Consider the following 27,590-nt stretch of genomic DNA (forward strand, 5'->3'; position numbering starts at 1 on the left):
GATGGAAACAGTGAAATGCGGTCTCTCTGAGATACACAGAGATGGGTTACAGGTGTGGCTGTGACGAGGCGGTAACAAGGGACAGCCAGCCAGGAGTAAGTGCGGGGGTGGTCCAGAACCGTGAGATGCACAGACATCGAGACAAAGGGGAGAGAGAAAGAGAGAGAGAGAGAGAGAGAGTCCAAGACAGAACAGAGAGAGCAGGTCATTACCCAGAGCAGACTGCAGTGATGGGGAGAGACAGAGAGAGGGAAACACGGAGGGAGGTGAGACAGGAAGAGAGGTAAAGAGAGACAGAGAAACACAGAGAGATGGAGAGAGGAGAGATTAAAGAGAGAGAGAGCGAGAGGACAGACAAAGTTACAGAGGAACAGAAAGAGAGAGAGACAGAGGGGGCACAGAGAGAGAACAAAAATAAAGAGATAGGGAGAGACAGAAAGAGATACAGAGAGACTTTTTTTTTTTTTTTTGCCAAGTCAACATTTTATTAAAAAACACACAAACACGTACACAATGGTAACAACAGGAAAGGAGCCAAGATCTCCTATTTGGGGACAGGCTGACCACATGGTGCTCCCATAGGCCTCACTTTAAGAAAGAAGGTACCTTCAAGACCAGATTTCCAAGAGAGATAAATTAGGAGGTGGCTGTGTTTTCACAAGAGGTGAGATAAAGAGAGATCGACAGAAAGAGAAACAGAGATACCAAGAGATGGAGAGGAGAGACAGAAGGGGAGGTAGCTAGAGAGATGGAGAGAAGGTGGGTACAAAGAGGGAGGGAGGGAGAGAGACAAAGAAAGAGAGGCATGCGAGACAGAAAGATCGCTATGACACTGGAGAGTCACGTCCTTCTTGCCTGTTCAGCCTGCAGCACGTAGAAGTAGCCTCGAGGAGCAGTAGTGTCCATCCCTCCTTCCTCACAGCATCCTTTCCTCCAGAATGATAATACAGAAATGTGGCTTGTCCTGCTTGAAATTGCTTTATGCACATGGCCTCATCTACGATGCCCAGCAATCCCACATGGTAGCCACTACCATCGTCCCCATTTTACAAATGAAGGAGCTGAGGCTCAGAGAGGTTAAGGAACCTGCACAAGGTCACACAGTGGGAAGTGGCAGGGCTGGGACTCCAGGGCATCAGGCACCAAGGGGTCCGTTCCCACAGTGGTACTGTTGACTCACAGTGGGGCACCCTGGAGAGTGCTGTGGGCCCCGCATGTAAGGCCTAACTCACTCTTTCTTTCTTTCTTTCTCTCTCTCTCTCTCTTTCTTCTCTTGCTGCAGAGCACGGGCTCTAGGCGCACGGGCTTCAGTAGTTGTGGCGCTCAGGCTTAGTTGCTCCATGGCATGTGGGATCTTCCCGGACCAGGGCTCGAACCTGTGTCCCCTGCATTGGCAGGCAGATTCTTAACCACTGTGCCACCAGGGAAGCCCCAGGCCTAACTCTTATGCACACCTGAAGCAAAGCTGGCTAGAGTGAGAGATGTAAGAAGCAGAGCAACTGAAAATAAAATGTGAAGGAAAAAAAAAAAATGCAGACTTGTTCAGATACTGATTGTATCTAAAATAAACTACAGAATTACATTTTTTAGACGATTAGGGAAATCTGAACTTGGTATGAGATAATACCAAGAAATTATTAGTTTTGTTCAGTATGATCATGGCATTGTGGATTCATAAGAAAATATCCATATTTCTAGAATGCACACGGAAACATGGAGGGCGGAGATGCCACGATGTCTGAGATCTGCTTTAAAATGTTTCAGAAAAGAGATGAAGCAAGTGTGGCAAAATCTCGCTAACAGTTGATTCTGGATGATGAGGAGTGGGGATTCCTTAAGGCCAGATCTTGAACTTGGCACTCAAGTTCCCACACTCCGTCCCACCTGTGTGTGTGTCCACCACATGAACCACTCATGCTCTGACCAGGGGCTCTACCCTGGTCTCCCCACCCCACAAATTCCACCCACATAGAACCCTGCCTCTGCACCTTTGCATATGTTCCTTTCCCTCCGAAGATGCCATTTCCCTTGTCTAGCCAAATCTGTCTCAAATCCCCCTTGTCCCCAGATACTTCCTACACCTTTTCAGCCCAGGAGGCCTCTCCTTGGACCCTTTCCAGCACTGTTCTTTGTGTCACACATGGTCACCTTTATGGCCAGCTACCTCAGTCACTAGGTACAGTTTTCTGCAAGTGCAAGGCCTCCTCTCCATGAGCTCCTCCAGATGGAGGCTGTTTCCCAGGTATTTTAATGATTGTTTTGCTTTTTACTTCCCCCAGTGCCCTGCATGGCCCTCCAAGCTCCCTCATCTCAACTCATTCAGGTCTCTGTCTAAACATGGCCTCTTTTTTTTTTTTTTAAATATTTATTTGGCTGCACTGGGTCTTAGTTGCGGCATGTGGGATCTAGTTCCCTGAACAGGGATCGAACCCGGGCCCCATGCATTGGGAGTGCAGAGTCTCAGCCACCGGACCACCAGGGAAGTCCCATGGCCTCTTGTTTTTGGCCGAAACTCATGGCTTGTGGGATCTTAATTCCCCCACAAGGGACTGAACCCGGCCCCCAGGCCCCCAGCAGTGAAAGCCTCGAGTCTTAACCACTGGACCACCAGGGAATTCCCAAAACATGTCCTCTTAGAGTCTTTCTTGACCACCCAACTAATACCACCCACACTGCCCACAGTCATCCTGTTCAGCCTCTTCATAACATTCACCTCTACTTGAAGTTATTTCTGCATTTGTTTATATTCTGCCTCGCCCCACCGAACAAGGGAAGGACCTTGTTTTTCTTGGTCACCCCTATAACCTGAGTGCCTAGAGAAAGGCCCAGGACAGGGCAAGGAGTTCAATCAATATTTTACGGAGTGAATGAGTAGATGTAGCTTTCCCAGCTAGACTGCAAGCTCCAGACGGCAGGGTTTGATTACTTCCTGGAGAGAGCCAGCACATGGCAATTGTTAAATAATGATTTACTGTATTGGGACTTCCCTGGTGGCGCAGTGGTTAAGAATCCACCTGCCAATGCAGGGGACACAGGTTCGATCCCTGGTCCAGGAAGATCCCACATGCTGCAGAGCAACTAAGCCCGTGTACCACAACTACTGAGCCTGTGCTCTAGAGCCCGCGAGCCACAGCTATTGAAGCCCATGCACAACAACTACTGAAGCCCACGTGCCACAACTACTGAAGCCTGTGCACCTAGAGCCCATGCTCCGCAACAAGAGAAGCCACCGCAATGAGAAGCCCATGTGCTGCAACAAAGAGTAGCCCCCTCTCACCACAACTAGAGAAAGCCCAGGCACAGCAACGAAGACCCAACACAGCCAAAAATAAATAAATTAAAAAAAAAAAAAGAAGATTTACTGTATTGATATTACGTAGGAGAAAAACCCTCTGCTGGGAGGTCAGGGGACCAGGGTCCAGGCCGCTCACTTGATCTTGGACTTTGGGTCCTAATGTCTCCTCTCTTGGTCTTTCCCCGAGGGTGTTGGGCTTGGATTTCTGGGGCAATCCACACACCCACTCTAGGATTTGATGGCCAACATGTGCAATATTCAGGGCTGTCCTGGGGCACCAGTCATAGCTTGACGGCAATATAGCCACCTGCTCCATCCTCCTTTCCCAATTTTCTATCTTGTGCAGCCCACTCACGATCACCTCAGTGCCCCTTGAGTCCAACACTGGAGTTCATGTGCCCGTCGCACAGTGAGGCCAAACCATGGAGTCTGGAGCAGAGAAAAGTTTATTGCAGGACCAAACAAGGAGAACAGGTGGCTTGTGCTCAAAAACCCAGAACTCCCCAATGGTTTTCAGGGAAAAGTTTTTATAGGCAAAATTTGGGGTGAGGGCTGCAGGGTGTGTGACTTTCTTTTGATTGGCTGGTGGTGAGGTAACAGGGTGGTGTTCCAGGAATCTTGTGCCCAGGCTGAAGTTAGCATCCTCCACCTGGGTGGGGGCCTTAGTTCCAGCAGAATATCAAAGATATTGTTATGTATTCTGCTCCTCCTTTGTTTCTGCATTCCCTCCCTTCCCTGGTTAGCAACTGTTTGAATATGCCCTTCGGAACTCAGGGAAGGTCATGGAGGCTGAGTGACGCCTATTTCTTACAAACTGGAAACAAGGGACACAGAAAGGATTTGTACCTGGGAGGGCCTCACAGGGTCCTGCTCCGTTTCAGCCATTGTCTTCCCCTGTACAAATCTGCCTTCCCTGTGTTCTCCTGAAGGCAGTGCCGTCCACCCAGTCTCCCAGGCTAGAAACCCGGGAAGTTTTTGCTCTTCCCTTCTCGCTCTCACTCTCTCAGCCAATTAGTCAATAAGTCTTGCTGATTTTACCTGAGTTGCTCCTAAATCCATCTCTCTCTCTTTTTTTAAAGAAATATTTATCTATTTATTTTATTTTTGGCTGCGTTGGGTCTTCGTTGCTGCACGCGGGCTTTCTCTTGTTGCGAAGAGTGGGGGCTACTCTTTGTTGTGGTGCGCAGGCTTCTCATTGTGGTGGCTTCTCTTGTGGAGCACGGGCTCTAGGTGTGTGGGCTCAGTAGTTGTGGCGCATGAGCTTAGTTGCTCCGCGGCATGTGAGATCTTCCCGGACCAGGGATTGAACCCGTGTCCCCTGCATTGGCAGGCGGATTCTTAACCACTGTGCCATGAGGGAAGTCCTCCATCTCTCTTTTTTTTCCCCCCTTATCCCACCACTGTCCTAGTCCAACTCTGCCTGGACTTCTGCAGAGGCCTCCTCACCAGTCTCCCTGCCTCTGCTGTTTCCCTCAGTCCCCTTTTCACTCAGCTCTCAGAGTGAGCCTTCAAACGCCAGAGCTGCATAAAAAACCGTAGATGCCAGCCCATGCCCTGAGGATGGGCTACAAACACCTTATCACCCCAAGGAGCTGCATACTCTGGCCCCAACCCTCTCCCCACTCCCATCTCCTACAGCTCCTCAGCCCCCAAACTTTATGTCCCAGTCACTTCTCTCAGTTCCCCTAGAGCACATGCTGGCCCTCTGGGCCCCAGCCTTTGCATTAACTCTGCCTGGTACCTCTTCCCCTCCCAGTCCCCTGAAGAGCTCAGCTTAGAACCTCTTCCTCCAGAATGCCTTTGCTGACTACACTTCCTGGGTGTAATGCCACCAAACCTGTGTTTCACCTCTCACGGTCCTTTTCATCCTAACTGCCTAGCTGTCCCTCCACCTACCCACCTACCACCCCCACTTGACCTTGAGTTCCCTAAGGGCTAGATGGTATCTGACTTGCGCACTCAACAAAAGCACAGATTTTTTTTTTCAGTTTTTTTCTGACTTTATTGATGAATATTTGACAAATATTGATATAATTGTGTATATTTAAAGTCTACAATGAGATGAATATATATATACATATACACACACACACTCATGGAATAAAATGGAACAATTACCAAGATCAAAATAATTAACACATCCATTACCTCACATAGGTAACTCCTTTTTTTTCATCTTTTTGTGATAATTTTTTTTAACATCTTTATTGGAGTATAATTGCTTTACAATGTTGCAATGTTAGTTTCTACTGTATAACAAAGTGAATCAGCTATATGTATACATATATCCCCATATCCCCTCCCTCTTGTGTCTCCCTCCCACCCTCCCTAGCCCACCCCTCTAGGAGGTCACAAACCACCGAGCTGATCTCCCTGTGCTATGCAGCTGCTTAACACTAGTTATCTGTTTTACATTTGGTAGTGTACATGTCAATGCTACTCTCTCACTTCGTCCCAGCTTACCCTTCCCCCTTCCCGTGTCCTCAAATCCATTCTCTACGTCTGCGTCTTTATTCCTGTCCTGCCCCAAGGTTCATGAGAACCTTTTTTTTTTTTTTTTTAGATTCCATATATATGTGTTAGCATATGGTATTTGTTTTTCTCTTTCTGACTTACTTCACTCTGTATGACAGACTCTAGGTCCATCCACCTCACTACAAATAACTCAATTTCATTTCTTTTTATGGCTGAGTAATATTCCATTGTATATATGCGCCACATCCTCTTTATCCATTCATCTGTCAATGGACACTTAGGTTGCTTCCATGTCCTGGCTAATGTAAATAGTGCTGCAATGAACGCTGTGGTACATGACTCTTTTTTTTTTTTTTATAAATTTATTTATTTTTGGCTGCGTTGGGTCTTTGTTGCTGCGCGTGGGCTTTCTCTAGTTGCGGTGACCGGGGGCCACTCTTCGCAGTGGTGCGCGGGCCTCTCATTGCCGTGGCTTCTCCCGTTGCAGAGCACGGGCTCTAGGCGCACGGGCTCAGTAGTTGTGGCCCACGGGCTTAGTCGCTCCGAGGCATGTGGGATCTTCCCCGACCAGGGCTCGAACCCACGTCCCCTGCATTGGCAGGCGGACTCTTAACCACTGTGCCACCAGGGAAGTCCGACTCTTTTTGAATTATGGTTTTCTCTGGGTATATGCCCAGTAGTGGGATTGCTGGATCGTATGGTAGTTCTATTTTTAGTTGTTTTTTTTTTTTTTTTTTTAATTTATGGCTGTGTTGGGCCTTCGTTCCTGTGCGAGGGCTTTCTCTAGCTGCGGCAAGTGGAGGCCACTCTTCACTGCGGTGCGCGGGCCACTCATTATCGTGGCCTCTCTTGTTGCGGAGCACAGGCTCCAGACGCGCAGGCTCAGTAGTTGTGGCTCACGGGCCTAGTTGCTCCGCGGCATGTGGGATCTTCCCAGACCAGGGCTCGAACCCGTGTCCCCTGCATTGGCAGGCAGATTCTCAACCACTGCGCCACCAGGGAAGCCCTATTTTTAGTTTTTTAAGGAATCTCCATACTGTTCTCCATAGTGGCTGTATCAATTTACATTCCCACCAACAGAAAAGCACAGATTTTGATACACAGCAGGCACTTAGCAAATACTTTTTGGATGAAAGACATTACACTAAGGACTTCCTTGGTGGCACAGTGGTTAAGAATCTGCCTACCAACTCAGGGGACACGGATTCAAGCCCTGGTCCAAGAAGATCCCACATGCCGCAGAGCAACTAAGCCCGTGAGCCACAACTACTGAGCCTGTGCTCTAGAGCTCGCGAGCCACAACTACTGAGCCCTCATGCCACAACTACTGAAGCCCGCGTGCCTAGAGCCCTAGAGCTCCACAACAAGAGAAGCCAGCGCACCGCAACGAAGAGTAGCCCCTGCTCGCCGCACGCAGCAACGAAGAACCAACGCAGCCAAAAAGTAAAATAAATAAATTAATTAAATAAATTAAAAAAAAAAAAGACAGACATTACACTAAGATAGCAAGGTGAAAATCTCTGCCCCATCACATGCTAGCTTTGGACTTGAGCAAGTCTCTCTCTCTCTTTTTTTTTTTTTCTTGAGCAAGTCTCTTAAGCTCTGCCTCCGCCTCACCTGTCAATGCGGATAGTAATAATACATTTCTGGTAGAGCTGTTGTAAGGAGTCAAGCCCTTAGAAGAGCACGTGCACGTAAACTTGGCCATTATTAATGTTTTTTGACACAACCTCTTCCTAGATCTCAAACCACACCACCGGGGAGGCCCAACCGTACAGGGGCATCTGTTCCGCCTGCAGATGAACAATCACCCCTAGGACCCTGCCGCACACCTCGGTGTCAGCCCCACCTACTGCCCTGGTCTTGCGCACGCCTGGGACCCACCCTGGACGCGGATGCCAGCGCCGCGGCCCACTTAAGGGCGGGAGGGGGCGGGCCCGGGGAGGCTCCGCCTCCGCGCTTAGGTCAGCGCGCAGCGCTGCGCGTGACGCTTTGGTTGCCGCAGAGACGCCCCGCCCCCGCGCGGCGCTGCGGAACTGGAGCTCCGGGCGGCGTCGGCAGCGGCGCGGAAGGCGGCGAGGCAGGGGCGGCAGGAGCCGGCGCGGCGACCGCAGCGAGAGCGGCGGGGACAGAGCAGACCACAACGAAGGCGCACAGGCAGCCGGGCCGGGCCACGGGGAGAGCGGCCGCCGGGAAGCGGGCGGGAGGCTGGGCGGGCAGCGGGCAGCCGCCGAGCCGCGAAGCGACATGGTGCTGCTCAAGGAGTAGTGAGTGTCCAGCCGGCCGTGCGGAAGCGAGAAGGGAGGGAGAGTCGAGGATGACGAGCAGGGAGGGTGATGGCCTGGCGGAGGACGGACGGGGCCCGACGGGATGGAGAGCGCTGGATGGGCGGCCCAGCAGGGGCTGAGGGGACAGCGAGGGCCGGATAGGGCCCGAGGTGGGCCGAACGGGGTTAAAGCGGGAGGAACAGTACCTGAGGTGGGGCCCAAGGGGCAATGAGGGCCGAAGAGGCCGAGGAGCGGCTGAGGGGACAAAAAGGGCCGGGCAGGCCTGAGGTGAGGTCAAGGGGACAGTGAAAGCCGGACAGGGCATGAGGAGGGGCTGAGGGGATCGAGAGTGCTGGATGAGATGTGCGGTGGTCCTAGAGTGGAGGCTAAGGGAGGAAGGGGCCAGCCAGAGCTGCAGGACTGGCTGAGAGGACCCACCGGAGAGGGAGGAGTTGTCTGAGTGGCTGAGGAACGGTTAGACAAGGGCAGACAGGGCTGGGGAGCCAGGGAGCCAGACAGAGTGGAGATGGGTTTGGGGCTGAACAAAATACCAAGGGGCACTGGGACATCAGATAAGACAGCTTCAAGAATGGAGTTGGGATGATGGGGCCGAGTGTTGAGGGCAACCTGGGGTGTGAGGAGTGGCTGCCTTAGGCATCAGGGGAAGGATTGTGATAAGTAGACACAGGAAAAGGACTAGGGAGTCAGGGTCAGGCTGAGCGACAGGGGAAGGGTATAAGGAGGTAGCAGAGGGGACAGATGGTGTGACATGGTGCCCACGTGGTGGGGGCAGAGGACGAGGTATTTGGGGAAAAAGGCTTAGGATGATTGCTTGGGACTTGGAGACACTTGGGTGAGGAGTCCAGAAAATATTGGTCAGGGGCTGAAGTGATATGAGGGAGTTATGGTGATGGAGAGAGCTAGGATGTTACCAGGGAGGAGAACAGTTTGGAAAAAGAGTGTGTTTGTGAGTAAATATACATGTTATTGGAGTTGGGGTGGGGGACAGGGCCAGCGTGTCTCTGGGGGATTCTCAGTCTTGGTGCAAAGAGATGGGGAAATTGCTCTGAGGAATTGATATTTTCATAAAGCCATTGACTGAGGGAAAATGGTGAAGAGTGAGGGAGTTTCTGAGTAGTTAATGGGCGGTGGAGATGAGTGACTTCTGGTAGGAGTTGCAGGGAGGTGGGCTTGCTCCTGAAATCCATGGGACTGGATGACAGGTGGGGATATTCGGATTGCTAATCTTTCAAATATGAGATGACCCGTTCCTGAAGCTCATGGTTTCAAGTAAACATCTTAGGACTTTTTTTTTTTTCTCTTCAAAGAGGAAAGATTGGGGGTGGGGGGAGAGGAGAGATTGGATGTGTATGTGCAGAACTTTCAGTGAAACTGTGCTTCCCTGGAGGGGAGGGCAAGTGGGCAGCATTCGGCCAGAAGCCCAGAAAGTCTGGAAGTGGGAGGTGTCTGGGTAGAGAGCAACTGGTGGAATTCACTTGGTAGCCAGGCAGGTGTGCTGAGAGCTGTTTCCATTTTGTCAGTGAAGGGACTTTGCCCCATCCCATCTGGTTTGCTCCTTGGAGGTGTTTAGGACTTTTGGACATAGTGTGGAGCTTTGGATAGCAAAGGGAAGAGACCCAGGTGTCATCCCAGCTTGACACCTCATCTGAAGAGTGTTATTTCAAAGCCCTTCCACCTCTATTTCTTTCTTTTTCTTTTTTTTTTTTTTTTTTTTGGCCACACTGTGCGGCTTGGGGGTCTTAGTTCCCCCACCAGGGATCACACCAGGGATCGAACCCGTGCCCCCTGCAGTAGAAGCGTGGAGTCTTAACCACTGGACCGCCAGGGAAGTCCCCCCACCTCTATTTCTTGACATCCAATCTGATGCTGATCCAGCCAGAGTACAGAGTTTTGTGTGGTGAGGAGGAAGAATCTTGGGAATCCAACAAGAGGAGGGCATGGTGCACTTTGGATTTTAATCTTGACTGTACAGATGACAGACTTTTCCCATTCTCCTGATTCTTTTCTTCTATTCCCAGTTGAATCCTAGAATCTGTAGAAACCTGTAGGTTTTGTAAAGAAGGTCAGGCAGGGAAAGGAAGGGACCTTCAGAAGAGATCTGAGTGAGTTTTGAAGAGAGGTCCTCTCTTCCCAGTCTTTGTTCTCCTCCCCTTGAAGTCTGCCAGGGAAAGGTCCAAGGTGCCAGGTATGCAGAGCCTGCCTGGCATCTGCATTTCCTTTCTGCCCAACTTGTGCCCTATGTGTGCTCGGGCGTGTGTGTTTGCATCCCTGGGCGGGGGACCAAGAGGGGGGCATCAGAGACACCTGGCTGTGGCTGCAGCGCTGCAGCTCTGGAGAGTGCAAGTGAAGGTCACACTGAAGTGAGCACCGCTCCAGTCCCAGCCCCGCACTGCCTTTGTGGCCCTGTCCTTTGGAATTGCACCCTATTGCTGCTGAAGTGGTTTTGCTCCCAAGGAGCCAGGGAGAAATGTCTGGATGTGCAGCTGTCCTATAGCAGCCTCAGAGCATCCTGTCGGGAACTGGCTGATGCCCATCTCTTTTTGGGGGAGACTTACTGCCCGCCCAGGGTCTGAAGTTTGTCCCTGTTGATTTTTCTGACACTTCCTGTAACAGGATTCTCCTTGATTTGATTTCTGCAAATTCTTGGATGTGATTTTTACTGCTGTTCTTGAAGATAAAAGGCTTATTGTTTTCTAGGAAGTTTCTCCTGAAGGTGCAGAAATTGTGGCCTCCAAGTTGGAAGTATTTTTCTGCACTGTTGGCTTTCTCTAATGGGAGGACAGCATTACTGGCAGCATCCAGTAACCTGCAGGATTTACATTATTTGAGTCATTCTGGAGGAAGGGGAGTTAGCAGGCAGTAGAGACTTGGAGCCCATTTTGTTTCTCCTGCTACTTTTCTGCTCTGTGCCTTGCCTTGAGTGTGAAGTTTTTCTCAGATCCCTCTGGGTGTCTCTTGCTATCTGGGGACCTTTGTGGGACTAGAAACTAGTGAGCAGGCTCTTTACCAGCCTGGAGCAAGGATCCCAATTGGCAGGACCACTGCATAGGAAGGAGAGCATAGCAGCACGTGCTTCACCAAGCATGCAAGATGCGGGAGGCTCCAGGGGGTTCCACCTAGGGTCTGGGAACTGAGACTCTAAGCTTGGGAGCTGACTTGATTCTTAGGAATACAACCAAGCGTTTTTGTCTCAGCTCTCTGACCTCACAGTTTTGAGCTGGGGGTTGGTCGTTGCTCTGCATTACAAATGCAAGCCACCCAGAGAAGGGCCGCTGGCCCTCGCACCTCTGCGTATGGAGTTCTGACCAGTGTGGGACTTTGCTGGCCATGGCTTCTCCATCAGGTGATTGATTGGTGGTACCTCCAACAATTGGTAGTCATTGAAATGGAGAAGGAAAAGAAAGTGATCAGTTGGGGTGTCTTTGGACAGCTTCTAGAGGTCAGGACATAAGTTAGGTGTCCTCTCTTGATGGCTTTGTGGTAGTAGCTTGTATTGTAATATCTGGCCCCAGAGCAGAGATGGTTGGTGTGTGCTCTTAGGGTGATTAATTCTCCAAGGAGCTTGGCCCCTTCCTAGCCTTTCACCTTGAGGGCTGTTGTTGGGAGGTTGGGTCCACAGAGAGGTAAATCCCCAGGACCTGCTTCTTTGGGTCTGAATCCTCATCTTGGCTTCGGAGTTTGCAGGGGTGAGTCCTCCTGTGTTAACCTCCTATGTTAACGGAGAGAGGTAGACCTATTGGCGAGTTTTGTTGGGGAAGATATTAGTGGGAGAAAGGGAGAAGAAGACAGCTCCAAATGTGAGTCAGAGGCCTGGGAAGTAGCTGGTGAGGGGACAGGTTTGCACTGAATCACAGGGTTCTAAATGAAGTGCCAGAAGGAACAGAGGGTCGTAGCCTTGAAGCACTCAGGGGGCCATTCTCTGCTGGGTTTTTGACAGTGAGTGTAGTGTCACATGCAGCGAAACATTTAATACCATTCTAAGATGATGCTTTGAGAGCAGGTTTCAGAGCCTGAAGTTGATACTCTTTTCCCTCTCTTGCAGTCGAGTCATCCTACCTGTGTCTGTAGAAGAGGTAAGTCCTTTTTCTTCTTTTTATTCATAGTTGGATATACTTGCTTGTGACCCTTAGCTCAGTCGGGCTCCTGGCGGCCCACAGTAGTATCTTCTTGTGGTTTTCATGTTTGTTCTAGCATAGAGATAATCAGTACTTGATGTGAATTTTCCTGGTGCAATTTTCAGTTGAAGGAAGGCGCTTATGTATCTGACCGACTATGTGCAACCTGCCTCAAGCTGTTGACCAGCGAGATAACTTTGAATAGACACTAAACCAGCCCCTCTTACCTGCTAGAACTCAGCCTGTTTGGGGACCTATTACTGAGGGGATTAAGTACGTGCATTTCTGGGACCTCTGTGACTCAACAGGGAAGTGTACCTGGCTCTCTCTGGTTGTGTGACAAACCAGCAGGACTGGAAATCTCTGAGTCCCTCCCTAGCCATACTCCAGGTGACTGCTAGGAAGACCGAGGCCCAGAACCCTTCTTTTACGGAGGGCAGGGAATGACAGATGGGCTTGGCTTGCCCTCTGTCCTTTTATGGTTCTTGGGCCTGACGTTCCTGTGTATAGGGATTTGGCAGGATTTGCCACAAGAAGGTTCATAGGCCGTGCTGACTCAGAGTTGGTCTCTGGGACAGCAGAAGACTGTCACAGAGCCTCCCTTGTCCCGCCCTTTCTCTGAACTTCCTTCACTTTCCTCTCCTAGCTCAGCCTTGTTCTTTGCTCCCTTTGGAATCCACGGGCCCCTCAGCTTTCAGTTAAGCTGGACTTTGGGTGAAGCTGCTCAGCCAGTATGGTGCCCTCAGTCGCTCTCTTTCCTGCAGTGTCAGCTCTTGTGATAACTTCCACTCTGTTCCAAATATGGAATGGACCTTCGAAAAATGAGATCAGGCCAACAGAGCCCACAGCACACTAGAGATGAGACAAATGGCCTCTTGGCGCCCAAAGAGGGTGGGCAGGCATTGGCGCCCCAGAGGATTGTCTCTGGTGGTGGGCTGTACGTCTGTTAAGAGCTGTGGAGACCTGGGGGAAGGGTCAGGGTGGGCCTCGAACGTGATGTGGGAGTTCTGGGAAAGGAGGATAAGAGAAATGAGACTGGGGAAGCTGGGGCAGGGGATGGCTGGGTAGATGCTGCGATCCCTGGAGGACCCTGAGATGTACGTGGGGCCTGGGAACCACGGGCTTGGGCTGAGAGCTGTTGACTTGGGGGAGCCCTGCTAACCCATCTCCTTTGGGGTCCTTGCTCTCTTTATGAAAAAACAGCAAGTGATGATTTTCCAAACCAGGAGGTCAAGCAGGAAGGCCCCAGCACATTACTTGCCCTGAAACTTGGGAGTCCGATGCCTCTCTCTCTGCTGTACAGGAGGATCCCACACCCCAGTGAGGAAGATGTCCCCCGGGAGTTCAGGAGTTCCTCAAGTGGTGTTTAGGGGTGAAGTGGATCTTTTTTACAGGGAGTTTCTTTTTTTAAAAAATAAATTTATTTATTTTTGGCTGTGTTGGGTCTTCGCTGCTGCACACGGACTTTCTCTAGTTGCGGTGAGCAGGGGCTACTCTTCGTTGTGGTGCGCGGGCTTCTCATTGTGGTGGCTTGTTGCGGAGCACGGGCTCTAGGCGTGCGGGCTTCAGTAGTTGTGGCACGCGGGCTCAGTAGTTGTGGCTCACGGGCTTAGTTGCTCCGTGGCATGTGGGATCTTCCCGGACCAGGGATCGAACCTGTGTCGCCTGCATTGGCAGGCGGATTCTCAACCACTGCGCCACCAGGGAAGCCTCTGCAGGGAGTTTCTTGATGGAATGACAGGTGGGAGTGTCTCTGAGAGGTGTGGCAGACCCAGGAGGGCCAGCACTGTCCGTGGGCATCTCTTGGCTGATTGCTTATGGTGGAGCCAAGAATGGAGGGAAAGGGGAACTCACCTTGAGAGCGTCCACAATTGGCGGTTTTCAGTTTGTGGTGGTTTGTTTTTGGAGCATTGAGGAAATTGTGGGGTGAACTGAGCCTGAAAGCAGAAGCTTGGGAAGTAAGCACTGGTTACGATTCATCTGTAAGCCTGGTGATGGTCAACGCATTCTCAGCCATAAACCACTGATGAGAAAGCAGTGCTTGGCCTGTGCAGCGTTGAAGCAGGAGCTGCTCTTTCAGTGGCTTGAACCTTAGTTCCAGAAGATCAGAAAATCTTGAATGCGGAAGCCAAAGAAGAAATAAGTAATGACCAACCTTCTCAGAGTCTTTATCGATAACCCATCCTGACTAACGGTTCCCATGGGAACAGCCCAGTGTCATGTGGCTGTTGGATTCACTTCCCAATTGGAGGCCCTCAGAGCTTTCTGATTTGGAAGGGGAATGAAAAGAGAATAGAGAAGCCCCTGTCTTTATGACCATCAGGACACTGTGTGTCCACCAGCGGTTCCTTGCTCAGTTCGGCCCGCCTTTTCCCCCTACTGTGGGTAAGGTTGTTTTACTTCTCATTTCCAGAGATGCATGGCACCAGGCCCCTTTGGTGCCTGGGCTGGCAGGTCCATGGGGGTGGAACCAACAGCTGTGCTGTTTTTCATGACATGTTTCAGGCCCGCCCACTATATCTTCCTGGGCTCCCACTCCCAGATTGCCAAAGTGGTGGAGTCTCTGTTTTCCTTAGCTGTCTTCTTTCTTGGGAACAACGGAGCAGAGCTCCAGGGCAGGGAGCACTGTCCTGGGCCAGAGGAGGCTGGAATCCCCATCTCCTTGGGGCTCTTTATCTGATTTAATGTTCTGATCCCCATCCCCCACCTCTACCCCATCTGAGTCTGGCTGCTTTCTGCTTTCCCAGGGTGCAGAGCCACGGTGCCAAAGGGAACCCTCTGACATGAAAAGTGTCCCTTACTTGTAGCTTGTGGAGGCTAGTCTTACTCACCTCTTAGGATTAACAAAACTGCCTTACATGTCTCATTGGGATTAAAGGATCAGAATATCAAGAGAGATTAAAAGGGGAAGATGCCAGCCCAATACACTCATCCTCTTAGAGCCTGCCCTCTGATTCCTGCAGCTGAAGAGGAACCAAATGAAGGGGATTAGTCTCTGCCGGGGCCCCTCCCCAAGCAGCACCACCAGCCGGCCCACCACTCCCCTCCACCAGCCTGGTAAAACCGGCCTCCCCTTCCCTTTAGGATTGCTGAGTCAGTGGTTAGATGTTCTTATGACTCTTCTCTGAAACAGAATTACTGCTGCCTCCTAGGAACCCCTGGCTCAGCCAAATCCTGACCCACTTGATAGGGGTTTTCATGTATGCCTCTGTTAGGGGGTGGACTTGGAAAGGCAGAGGGACAGCTTGGGGTTCCCTGGAGGCACTGAAGCAGCCCTGATGTTGCTCTGGATTAGCAAGGTCAAGATGACTGACTCTCACCCAGATGTTCCTCTTTACAGGATTAACCCAGCCTTGATGGTTTGCCTGGGCCTTTCCTTGGCATCCTGTACTACGTTTTTGCTTTGGAAGTTAGGGCTCTTTCAGCTTCGTGGTGAACAGTGAATTGTCCTGGTGTGCTGCCTTACCTCCTTCCATGTTTTGCCCAGAAACGTCCCTGTCGTACTTAGGAGGCTGCCAGGTAGAGCAGGCCTCAAAGGGAGAAAGACCTTTGTCTTTCACTCCTGAGAGTACCAGGAGCTTGGGGAGGGGGCGTGGAGGGTGAGGAAAATCGATCCCCAACCCCTCCCCAAACTATAATCAAGTTTCTTTTTCTCATACTCCCTAAACTGTTGTGCCTGGTGGCATTGGCCGTGATAGGGAAGATGCATCCTTCGGTATAGGCGTAACTTCCTGCTTTAACGGTTGCTGTTTATTCCCTTTCCACCTCATTTTCCCCTCTAGACAGCTTCCCTCAGAGAGAAGGGAGCAGAAGGGCCAGGCCTGGGCACTGCCCAGGTCATTGGCCCTAATACTGAGTTGTCTTGAGGGATCAGAGGAGGCCAGTGATCTTGACTGGTGACTTGATAGGGTGGCATGTGACCCAAATAAAGGAAAACTAGGCTTTGGCCATCTAGTAAGTGCCAACATAGAGGGTGCACCCAGCCAGCACTGTGGGATAGGAATCTGTGCTATCTAATACGGGAAGCAGGGCGCTTGCTTCAGCCCCACCAGGAATCAGGAAAGCATCAGGAGGTTTGGTTTCCTGCAGGACTGCTCTCTGAGCTGCTGGCAGGGTGAGGAGGGGCCCAACGCTGGAGAAGAAACAAGCAGGAGAAGAAACAAGCAGATGAGCCAGTTTTATAGCAGGGGTTGTGGATTTCACAGTGCACTGGGTACCTTTCTTTACAAGAAGTCATGTGTTAGGATCTGTCTAAATGAATGGGATAAAGAGATTTCTAACAACCAACCCAGATCTTGTTTGGGGATCTGGGACCAAAGGCAGGTCCAGGGCAAAAACTACCTTGAACTCTATTTTCTGGATAGTGGTGTGAGATTAAGCATATTCACCTGCCTCCTTAAACCTTGAAGTAGGATGTGAAAATGGGAAAGATGAAATTAAACACACCTGATGGCTAAAGAGAGGCCACGGAGCAGCTTTTCTTAGTGGCTCTGGGCGGATTTGGGCAAGGCCACATGAGAAACTGCGGGATGAGCTCCCGGATCAGGGGGTCCCAGAGCGATCTAATTGGACAGTTCCTGGCAACTGGACTGTGTGCAGCCATCGAGAAGATTCTGCGTTGGCAGTAACTCTCGTCTCTCTGTTTCTTCAGTATCAAGTAGGGCAGCTGTATTCTGTGGCTGAGGCCAGCAAAAATGAAACGGGTGGTGGTGAAGGCGTGGAGGTCCTGGTGAATGAGCCCTATGAAAAGGACGGCGAGAAAGGCCAGTACACGCACAAGATCTACCACTTACAGAGGTAGGTGGCTGCGCGGCAGAGCGAAGGCGTCCTGTTATCAAAGTGGAGACAGCGGATCATTCGGGGTGTTTCTGGGTTGTTAGCTGGTTGCTCAAGTTGCTTCACCTGTGAGAGTAGGTAGAGGTGGTTCTTCTTCGCTCATTTAAAGGGTTGTTTGTTTTTAAATAAAAGTAATACTCACCCCACCAGGCTCCTAGTCCTCAGATGTGTGGGCCCTTCCATTGTCTGTGAGTACCGGAGTTGTGTGTGTGTGTGTGCACACATTGTGTGTGTAAATGGCTGTTCATTTCCTTTGTTATCTGACAGAGATGGGATCTCTTCTTTCTTATCATGTCATGACTCCTTCACTGTCAGCATATTTGGCCTCATTCTTTTAAAGTACACATCGTATCTTTGAACAAATGTGCTAGAAGTTGTTTCACCAGTCTTCTCTTGACGTATATTTACAGTCATTTCCAGATGTTTACATACGGTGCTCCACTAAAACTCCTTCTGCACAAATCTTTTGATGTACTCAATGTGTGTAAATCTATAGTAAACGTTCCTACAAGTAGAATTGTGGAGTCAGGTAGTATTTTAAATTCTGATACTGTGAAATCAGCTACCGGCGAAATTTTGGTACCTCTCTTTGGATCAAAGGCATAAGTATTTAAGAGTATAGCTTGAACTGATTGGTGTACCAAAATCCATTGCAAACCACACAATTGCTGAATCCCTAACCAAGACAGTAATATTTCAGTAAACTGTAAGCTGGCCCAAAGGACATTGAAAGCCATAGTAAACATACACCAGCTTGAATGGAAATTGAATCAATCTAGTTTTAGAAACTACCCAGTACTGGAAAAAATAAACCTGCTATTTTTTTTAAATTGTGGTAAAATGTACATAACACAAAATTCACCATTTTTACCATTTTTAAAAAAATATTTACTTATTTATTTATTTATCTGGTTGCACTGGATCTTAGTTGCGGCAGGCAGGCTCCTTAGTTGTGGCATGCATGTGGGATTTAGTCCCCTGACCAGGGATCGAACCTGGGCCCCCTGCACTGAGAGCACGGAGTCTTATCCATTGTGCCACCAGAGAAGTCCCACCATTTTTAAGTTCAGTGGCATTAAGTAACATTCACATTGCTGTGCAACTTAAACCTGAACCTTAATCTCTAGTCAATTAAACTGAGCAAAGCAGTTTCATTTTCATTTGGTAAAATCACTGATTTAATGTAGTCTGCTGATCTCGGGATGTAAAAGTGCCAGCCCAGAGGGGTCCAGGATTTTGTGAGTGCCAGAGCCAGGAAGAGAACAACACTGAAGTGGGAAAAAAACTCATCAAAGGACTTCCTGGTGGTCCAACGGTTAAGACTCCATTCTTCCACTGCAGGGGGCACGGGTTTGATCCCTGGTCGGAGAACTAAGATCCCACATGCCGCGTGGTGTGGTCAAAAAGTTAAAAAAAAAACAAACAAAAAAAACTCACGAGGATCCCATTTCCTTGACATTGTGCTCTTTTCCCTCCATGCCTTCTCCTCATCCTCCTCTGAGTTGACTGCCAACCAATCCTTACTGAGCCACTAACTGTTGATTAGAATAAGGCTTAAGACACACCTTCTGGGGCTTCCCCTGTGGCGCAGTGGTTAAGAATCCGCCTGCTAATTGCAGGGAACATGGGTTCGAGCCCTGGGCTGGGAAGATCCCACATTGCCGTGGAGCGACTAAACCCTGTGCCACAACTACTGAGCCTGTGCTCTAGAACCCGCAGGCCACAACTACTGAAGCCCTTGTGCCACAGCTACTGAAGCCTGCGAACCTAGAGCCCGTGCTCCGCAACAGGAGAAGCCACTGCAATGAGAAGCCCGTGCACTGCAACAAAGAGTAGCCCCCGCTCACCGCAGCTAAAGAAAGCCTGCACGCAGCAATGAAGACCCAGCGCAGCCAAAAATTAATTAATGAATTAAAAAAAGACACACTTTCCCCATAGCACATTTGTATTTTTTAAAGAGGACTTTGAAAAGAGATAGTGAGGCTGGTAGTAGGGGCCAGTTGGTTCCTCAAGACTCAGTTGGTCCAACCAAAGTGGCAGAGAGGAGGTCTGTACATATGGAGGGTGGGACATGTCTCACCTTCTCCCTTATGGAGAGGGTGGAAACTTTGAACTGCTACCTACCACTACTCTTAACCCCAAAACACCCAGTTGCCAAGAAAAGAAAAGAAAACCAACAGTGCTGAATGCCATGACCACCTCCCCTCATGAGGACCAAAGCCGTTAGTTGTCCCAAATCAGAAACTATGGGTTCACAACACCCTCTTCCTTGTTCATCTTATCAAGTCCTTTTTTTTTTTAAAGATTTATTTATTATTTATTTATTTTATTTTATTTTTGGCTGCATCGGGTCTTAGTTGCGGCACGTGGGATCTTTGTTGAGGCATGCGGGATCTTTCACTGCGGCGCATGAGCTTCTCTCTAGTTGTGGCGTGCAGGTTTTTCTCTCTCTAGTTGTGGTGCATGGGTTCCAGAGCACGTGGGCTCTGTAGTTTGCCACACACGGGCTCTCTAGTTGAGGCTCAAGAGCTCACTAGTTGTGGTGCGTGGGCTTAGTTGCCCCGCGGCATGTGGGATCTTAGTTCCCTGACCACAGATCGAACCTGCGTCCCCTGCATTGTAAGGCAGATTCTTTAGCACTGGACCACCAGGGAAGTCCCTCATCAAGTCCTTTTGAGTCCATCTCCTTGGTTATCTCCAGCATTTCCATTTCCTTCCATCATCTCTTGTCTGGATTACCACAGCAGCTCCTAACTGGTCTCCATGCTTTCCACTTCTCCGTACAGCTCCAAGCGTTCTGTCCAGAAGAAGATCTGTTGCTCCCTAGCTTAAAAGCTATAGATGGCCCTTTGCCCTCAGGATAAAGTCCATCCTCTTTGATGCAGCTACAAGATCTTTTATGACCCAGCCTCTGCTTGTTCTCCTGTATTCCCCACCTCATACCTTACACCAGCTACTCTGAACTTCTCTCTCTTCCCCCCAGCTTTTCCCACCCCACTGCCATCCTCTTGTCTAGCTCAGTCCTACCCACTCGCTACTCTGTGTAAACCTTCCTTTCCCTGGGGAGCCTCCCCATGCACCGTGTTCTCACAGTGCTCTGCCTGGTTAGTTCCACTCCTCACTAGAACGGAAGCTCCCTGAGGGCAGGAGCCATGTCTGTGTGATTTCTACATGCATCGTGGTGCCTAACTCATAGAAATACTTACCTGAATGAGTGTGGCCAAGAGTGAGTGGATCTCAGTGGGCTGCTCTGCGTGTTCGGAGTTAGCTGTGTCCTGGAGGTAGCTCTTTTTCTTAGGCCTCAGGCACTAAGCTGATGAGGTTGTTGGAACCTGCTAAGACTGCGGAGATTACCAGTTAAAAGCTGAGGCAGAGGAATACACATACCTTTTTTTAAACAAAAGAAACAAAAAGAGCTCATACGGTACCTGCTGCTCTGTAACCTGAGATAAGAATTGAATGGAAGAAAATATTTTGTCCTGGGAGGCAGATGGCCCTGAGGCCCTCCTGGCTGCCCAGAACTGACCCTAGCAGATCAAGTCATCTTGGATCCCATATTCCAGGTTAGTCAGCCAGTCACTCTGGTCCACTCTTGAAGACATCTCATCCTTGCGATGTGTAGTACCATGCCCTGGGCCCAGTGAGCTCTGGAAGAGTGCGTAATGATCGCGTAAGGACTGATAAGCCGTGGCAGGTAGCCCGGGGCCTCACCTGCTGTCCTGTTCCTGGCGGGTAGGGGGGCAAGTTGCGGGTGGATGTTAGTAGCCAGCCGAGCTGGGGTGTCGGGCTCTGACAGGTGGCTTTTCACACACAGAGTAACCTGCTGGTCTCAGGGGAACTTGCATGTCAACTCCCCACGAAGAAGCTGGAGCTGCAGCCTGGAGAATGTGCAGCAGAAGCCCATTGTCTTCTAACTCCCTCCCCTGTTTCTCTTCATAACCCTTTTCTCACTACAGCAAAGTGCCCACGTTTGTTCGAATGCTGGCCCCGGAGGGAGCCCTGAATATACATGAAAAAGCGTGGAATGCCTACCCTTATTGCAGAACAGGTGAGTGCAGAGCTGGAATTTGGGCCCCACGGTGGATGGAGGGTGTGGTCAAGTAGGCCCAGGGGTGGCAGTGAATTGGGGTTTTGTGTCCCACCTTCACTTTCCAGATTAAGCCAGTGGAAGGATGAGCTTGGGGCCTCCCCTTCAGGCCGGTGGTGAGTGCCAGTGTTGTCTAGTGCAATTTGGCAGCCAGCTGGGTGGGAACCACCAAGTAGTCATGGCCCAAGGTGGCATAGAACCAATCCCTCCTATTTGGGGATGGTATGATAATTTTGATTTTTAGTGATTACAAAAGTAACATCCTCTGTCTTGGAGAATACATATAAACAAGAAAAGAATCACCCATGATCCTTTCATTTCTAGTCACTTAACATTTTAGTGTCTTTCTAATCCTTTTTTAAAATGCTTTCATATACACATGTATATAAAGTCTCCAGACACGTTTTTCAGCCAAATTGTGGGTCAAATCATACTAATTATTAAATTGTTCATTTTTACTCAGTAAATGGGAAACCTTTTCTCTGTCACTACATATAGTCTATTTTTTAAAATTTATTAGTAGTTGCATAGTATTCCATTGTATGAATGTACTGGGATCTTTTTAAGCTACTCCCTTATTGTTAGATACTGAAATTTCCAGTTTTAATAGGATGTATTCATGTTTGGCTTGAAAAGCAACAGTGAGGCCCAGGGACTTTTGAGAGAGGCAGTCATAGGAAGGGGCCTTGCAGGGTGACCTTCCTGCGCTGGAGAAGGGCCAGACCTAGACACCAAGAAAACATAGCAAAGAAAACCCTGATGTTGTTGGGGAAAAGTTGAAATAAGCCCAATATTTGATGACAAAGGATTTAGAAACAGCTAGCCCCCAAGTATGTTATATAACACCTGCAGTCCGCGCACCAGATTTGAGTGAGGGGGACCAGCAGGAGGGAAGTCACTTCTAAGAACCCTGAATCAGTGGCTTCCACTAGACCAGCATGGTTTGGTGTTTTGTTTTTTTTTTTGGCTGCACCATGTTGCTTGTGGGATCTCAGTTCCCTGACCAGGGATTGAACCCAGGCCTTGGCAGTGAAAGCGCCGAGTCCTAATTAGCAGACCACCAGGGAACTCCCTAGACCAGCATGTTCTATAGTTGAAGGTGGGAATAGGAGTGGAATTATTCTCTTAATCTTCCCTAGTCTTCTATCTGGAGTTTCTAGAAAGGAAAGACTTGAACCTTCACAGAGAACTTTCTATTCTAGACATTCTGGAATTCTAGCGGGGGGGTCTCTAGAGGTCCCCTGGAAGTCGACTGTGAGTTAAGTGGCTTTTCCCCCAGCCAGTCTACATTTGTTGGCACAGACGGTCTGCCTGTGGGGTCCTCCTGCCAGCCTCTGCTTACACTTCTCTTATTTGTTGGGACCTGGCACTCCCTAGATTGTATCTGATGAGGAAGATACATGTTGGAGACTTTGACTTTGGGAATGACTAAAGTCTAGATCACAGGGTCATTGCTCTCTTCAATCCTACGCAGGTTCAAGAACCTTGTATCAGGAGGTGCACAGTCATTGGTGGGACCTGGGATGTGTAATGCTTAGAGTTTTATTGCTGTAGCTGAAAATGCAAACATCACTATTCCCTAAGCATCAGGCAGGAAGCTGTTCAATTCTTGGAAAAGAGGCACGTACGCACTTTCTTAAACGACAGTGCGCACAGTGGTTGGGTGTGTCTGGTCCAGGGCCAAAGGTGAATTTTCTTGATGTGTAAGAGAGTTGCATTGAGCATATGTCGTAAGAACCTTAGCCAACTTGGCATAAAGGAGGCAAACGGATAGGGTGGACTGCTGCATGCCTGGGGCGGGGTTCTGGGTACACAGCTTGTGCCAACTGAGAGATGCCACTGTCCTCTGTAATTCTGGGGAGAGTGTGCTGCAGCTGACATGGGCATTTTTCTAGACGCCACATGTTCATTCACATCTTCTGATCCTTGGCCAAAAGAAGAAAAATGTAATTTCTAAATACTCCGTGAAGAGGAGAGGCAGGGAGTAGGGGAGAGGAGGTTGGCTTCTTCAGTGGGTGCTGACTTTACAGTCACAACCCAGCGTCATACAGAATGAATGTCTTTTTTATATAAATTTATTTATTTTATTTATTTTATTTTTGGCTGCGTTGGGTCTTTGTTGCTGCGCGCAGGCTTTCTCTAGCTGCGGTGAGCGGGGGCCACTCTTTGTTGCGGTGTGCGGGCTTCTCATTGCGGTGGCTTCTCTTGTTGTGGAGCACGAGCTCTAGGCGCACAGGCTTCAGTAGTTGTGGCTGGCGGGCTCTAGAGCGCAGGCTCAGTAGTTGTGGCGCACGGGCTTAGTTGCTCCGCGGCATGTGGGAATCTTCCCGGACGAGGGATCGAACCCATGTCCCCTGCATTGGCAGGGGGATTCTTAACCACTGCACCACCAGGGAAGCCCAGAATGAATGTCTTGAATCTTAGATCTGTTCAGTTAGCCATTGCTCTTTTAAAAAGAGATATAAACAGGGAAGGCTATGTCCAGTTCCCTCTGGGGGCTGGTGGGAGAAAGATTATTAGTTCAGACTCTTAGGTTGGCCTAAGTAGATCAGAGTTTGAGGTGAGATGGATAAAGGAGTGTGGAGTGAAACTCCACATGCCTTTTGGAAGGCTCTAACCTTGTTCTCAGTGGAATGAAGTTGGCTGTGGAATACTCTACTTATTATCAGCTCTTTCTATCCTCTTACCTTGTTTCTCTCTGTTTCTTTTCCCCTGATGCTCATGACTTGGGACATGAGGAGGGAGTAAGATGGGACTGGGTCTGTGAGTGAAAGTAGGAAGAGACGCTTGCTTTAGCAGCACATGTACTAAAACCGGAACGATACAGAGAAGATCAGCATGGCCCCTCTGTGCGGATGACATGCAAATTCATGAAGCGTTCCATAAAAAAAAAAGACAGAAAGTAGGAAGAGGAAAATAAATGTTTCTCCTCCTTCCTCTTCCTCTAACCTTAACCCTGGGCTGAATACAGTCTCAATAAAGCCATAGTTTGTTTGTTTGTTTGTTTATAGCAGTGCCACGCGGCATGTGGAATCTTAGTTCCCCAGCCAGGGATCGAACCCTCGCCCCCTGCATTGGAAGCACGGAGTCTTAACCACTGGACCACCAGGGAAGTCCCAAAGCCATAGTTTTTAAAAAGTACCTTACTGGTCTCATTGGAGAGCCCTGTTTTCCAACTGCAGAGGGTTTCCTGAGACTTTTCCAGTGTACATAGGGTTGCAGTTTGAAGAAAAGGGAAGGCTCCGAATGCAGAGGTGTTTGGGGGCTAGAGAGGTGTTTGGAGGCATTGAGGCTAGAGAAGATTGGGAAAGATTGTTTGGTCACCCACATTGGCATTAAAGGCCAGGGAGGGTGATCACCCTCATAGGTTCACAAACCTAATTTGTCACAACTGAATGGATCTGTTTCTCGGGATCTCAGAAAGACCTGATATACAAAACCCCCAAATGCCAATATATTAAGTTATAATGAAATACAAAATTACTAATGAAAACCAGATGTTCCTGTTTGCTGAGTAGGGCATTCTTTCCTTATGGACTCTTCTGCATAGGAAACCAAATTATAATCAGAAAGCCAAAATGTAGTGAAAACATCCACTTGCTTAAGTGATCAGACCCTTGTGTCTGTGTTTTTTGTTTTTTGTTTTTAAACAAATTTATTTATTTATTTTTGGCTGCATTGGGTCTTCGTTGCCGCACGCGGGCTTTCTCTAGTTGCAGTGAGCGGGGGCCACTCCTCATGGTGCACGGGCTTTTCATCGCGGTGGCTTCTCTTGTTGTGGAGCACGGGCTCTAGGTGCATGGGCTTCAGTAGTTGTGGCTCATGGGCTCTAGAGCGCAGGCTCAGTAGTTGTGGCGCACGGGCTTAGTTGCTCTGCAGCATGTGGGATCTTCCCGGACCAGGGCTCGAACCCGTGTCCCCTGCATTGGCAGGCGGATTCTGAACCACTGCACCACCAGGGAAGTCCCGCCTTGTGTCTGTTGATTAGCACTTTCTGTCCCAACAGAGGCCAAACTAGGAGAAGGTTGCTCAGAGAGCATAGACTCAGAATCAGGTGGTTAGTGGGAGAACCTTGGGGGCTAGTGTCATCAAACCAGGCCAACCTGACACTCAGGATGGGGCTGCTAGATGTGCCATGTACACAGCCCAGGGCTCTTGCTCCCAGGACAGTGCTGGAGAATTTCTGCCAAACTGGTCTCTCTGGACTCGCCCTCGATGGATATTATACCCTTCATTTCCTTTTTTGTTAAACTAATAACAGGGCAGTTATTTCAATAGCCCTTTTAGTTATAATCTTGATCTGATGCTTTCTTGCAAGTATCTTTCGTTGGATTCAGGGAAATTACTGATAGTTTCTTGGGTCGTTTCTATACAAGGTGGATCTTATCCCTTATATTTCAAATTCTCCTCAATCTCAGAGGTAACCTTAGTTTCAGTTTTAGAGTTATGGAATTTGACTGTTAGCCCCATGTACTGTCAGATGGGGCAGTGTGGCGTCCATCTGAAATTGCGGTAACTGCTAAAGTCAGAGGGTACAGAATGATCTGGGCTGTGGTCAGGAGGAGGGCTAGTCTGTTCCCCAGTGACATTAGAGCTGCAGTCATTTTCTCTGATAAATAATTGAACGGTGCTTTCCGAGGGGGTCTCATTACAATGATCAGGAGTGTGGAGGGTGAGAGGTTTGGTTACAGTGAGAGGAAGGATGCAGAGGGCAGATAGACAGTGCCTGGCCTACAGTGCCCTGCTCTGTGCCCCGGGAGGTGGGGGTGGGGGGACACCAGGTGACTCTCCGACGGCAGAGCAGCGGGTCTCCACGCTTCAGCTCATCAGAGCTGCTCCCTGTCTTTGCCCAACTGGGAAGAGTCCTGAGGAGCCTGTAGTGGCATCGCTTTAATTAAATTCCATATTTGGTCTTTGGGAACTTTTGTATGAGTGAAACTTGAGAGTTGCTGCATTTGAGGTACCAGATGTACTTACTCACTGGGGCTTGGAGAGTGACTGTGGAGTGCCCCAGGGAGTGGAGAATTCTTTGCTTCCGTGCTCCCTGGGGGTGAGGGGTGGATATTTTATTTATCCTCATTAATCTTTTTCTTTCTTTTTTCCATGTCCTTGCCTTGGAGCAGTTATTACAGTAAGTATTTTCAGGGGGGTTGGAACTGTAGATGATTTATAAGAAAAGGAAAAATAAAAATGGAACTGCCCTGGAGACTCCTGGGTATTCCTCTCTTTCTCTTGGGTGACTTTTGGAGCTTTTGAGGCTTAATCCTTTCAGTCCTAATGAGGAACTTGTTAACTGGCAAAAAGGCCTCTTGCTTGAAGCTACATTGGCAGGTGGCTTTGTAGGTGCAGCAGTCAGGACTGCGGCATACTAGCCCCGGGTCTCACGTGTACAGAATGACGCAATGCTCTCCCCTGCTTGCCCCAGGCTTGGCCTTCCCAGGGTTGTACAAGAAGCTTCAGTTCAGCTGACCCGATTGTGACTTTCCCATTGGGGCATTTGTTGACCCCAGAGATCACTGACCCTTGGCAAAATTGAGAAATCAGCGAGGTTTCTTTTCCAGACCCAGCCCCTCTGTCAGTGCCCCTTCTCTCCGCCGTTCAGCATCCTCATTCAGGTGCCTTGTCCCTGCTGGTAAATGTAGGAAGTTTCTGGGAACCTGATTCCCACTGAGGAGTTAGGGGGTTAACGTGTTCCTCCTTTGAGTAGTTCCAACTTTTTAAAAGCACTAAAGGAGGAAGCTGATGATTAGCATGAAGGGTTAAATTAGCAAAAGGCTGGCTGGGGAGAACGGGCACAGGTGGGGAACACGTTTGGTTGGCTGCGAAGTCTCCCCGTGCTTTTCCCACGCTGCCAGTCGGTCGTTACACCCTGTGCATGAGGCAAATAGGAGAGATACACGGATTAAATACATGGATTTTGAAGCCAGACACAACTGAGTTTGAGGCCCAGCTCTGTCGTTATCTCTGTGCCATTGGAAAAGTCCCCTCACGCCTTTGAACGTAACTTTCCTTGACTGTAAGATGAGGGTGGTATTACTACAGCCCTCGCAGGCTGGGGTGAGGATTGAACGAGATAACACTCACCCGGCGTACTGTGGGCTCCTGGTACAGTTAGCTGTTACTATAAGGCAAAGGCTGGGGTCTCTCGACTGCCCGTGAGCAAGTAGGGGGGATGGTTACTCTCCAACTTTGAGCCTGGTGACTGTAAGGTATTTTTTTCCCCCTTCCAGAATGAGTACATGAAAGAAGACTTTCTGATTAAAATTGAAACCTGGCACAAACCAGATCTTGGCACCCAGGAGAATGTAAGTAGCACTTCCCAGGAGCCCCGAGGACTTCCAGGCCCCAGGACGGGGTGTTGAGGCTCCATCCCTGCCAAGGGGTCTGATCCGTGGTCCCCTTTTTCCTGGCCAGGCAGGCAGTAGCCTGTGCCCAGATCTGTCCTACCAGGATGGGATTGCTCTGTCTCTAATCTGAAAAATATGATCGCCAAG

At 49.5% G+C, this 27,590-nt stretch overlaps 1 protein-coding gene and 1 non-coding gene across 2 annotated transcripts in view; both read left to right on the plus strand.

The window, feature by feature from the left end:
• The first annotated feature begins 7,935 nt into the window (after positions 1 to 7,935).
• PITPNA (phosphatidylinositol transfer protein alpha) overlaps positions 7,936 to 27,590 on the plus strand; it is a 36,831-nt gene continuing 17,176 nt past the window's right edge. The window contains exons 1-6 of the mRNA XM_061176037.1: positions 7,936 to 8,037; positions 12,101 to 12,131; positions 16,825 to 16,970; positions 20,966 to 21,057; positions 26,220 to 26,227; positions 27,327 to 27,401. Of these exons, the coding sequence (XP_061032020.1) occupies positions 8,018 to 8,037; positions 12,101 to 12,131; positions 16,825 to 16,970; positions 20,966 to 21,057; positions 26,220 to 26,227; positions 27,327 to 27,401 (372 nt within the window). The 5' untranslated portion in view covers positions 7,936 to 8,017. The remainder of the gene's footprint in view (positions 8,038 to 12,100; positions 12,132 to 16,824; positions 16,971 to 20,965; positions 21,058 to 26,219; positions 26,228 to 27,326; positions 27,402 to 27,590) is intronic.
• Positions 23,884 to 23,986, plus strand: LOC133081049 (U6 spliceosomal RNA). Its single transcript, XR_009698720.1, has one exon. It is a non-coding gene; the product is annotated as a U6 spliceosomal RNA (small nuclear RNA).

The sequence above is a fragment of the Eubalaena glacialis genome, chromosome 19 (assembly GCF_028564815.1).
Source record: "Eubalaena glacialis isolate mEubGla1 chromosome 19, mEubGla1.1.hap2.+ XY, whole genome shotgun sequence".
Taxonomy (NCBI): domain Eukaryota; kingdom Metazoa; phylum Chordata; class Mammalia; order Artiodactyla; family Balaenidae; genus Eubalaena; species Eubalaena glacialis.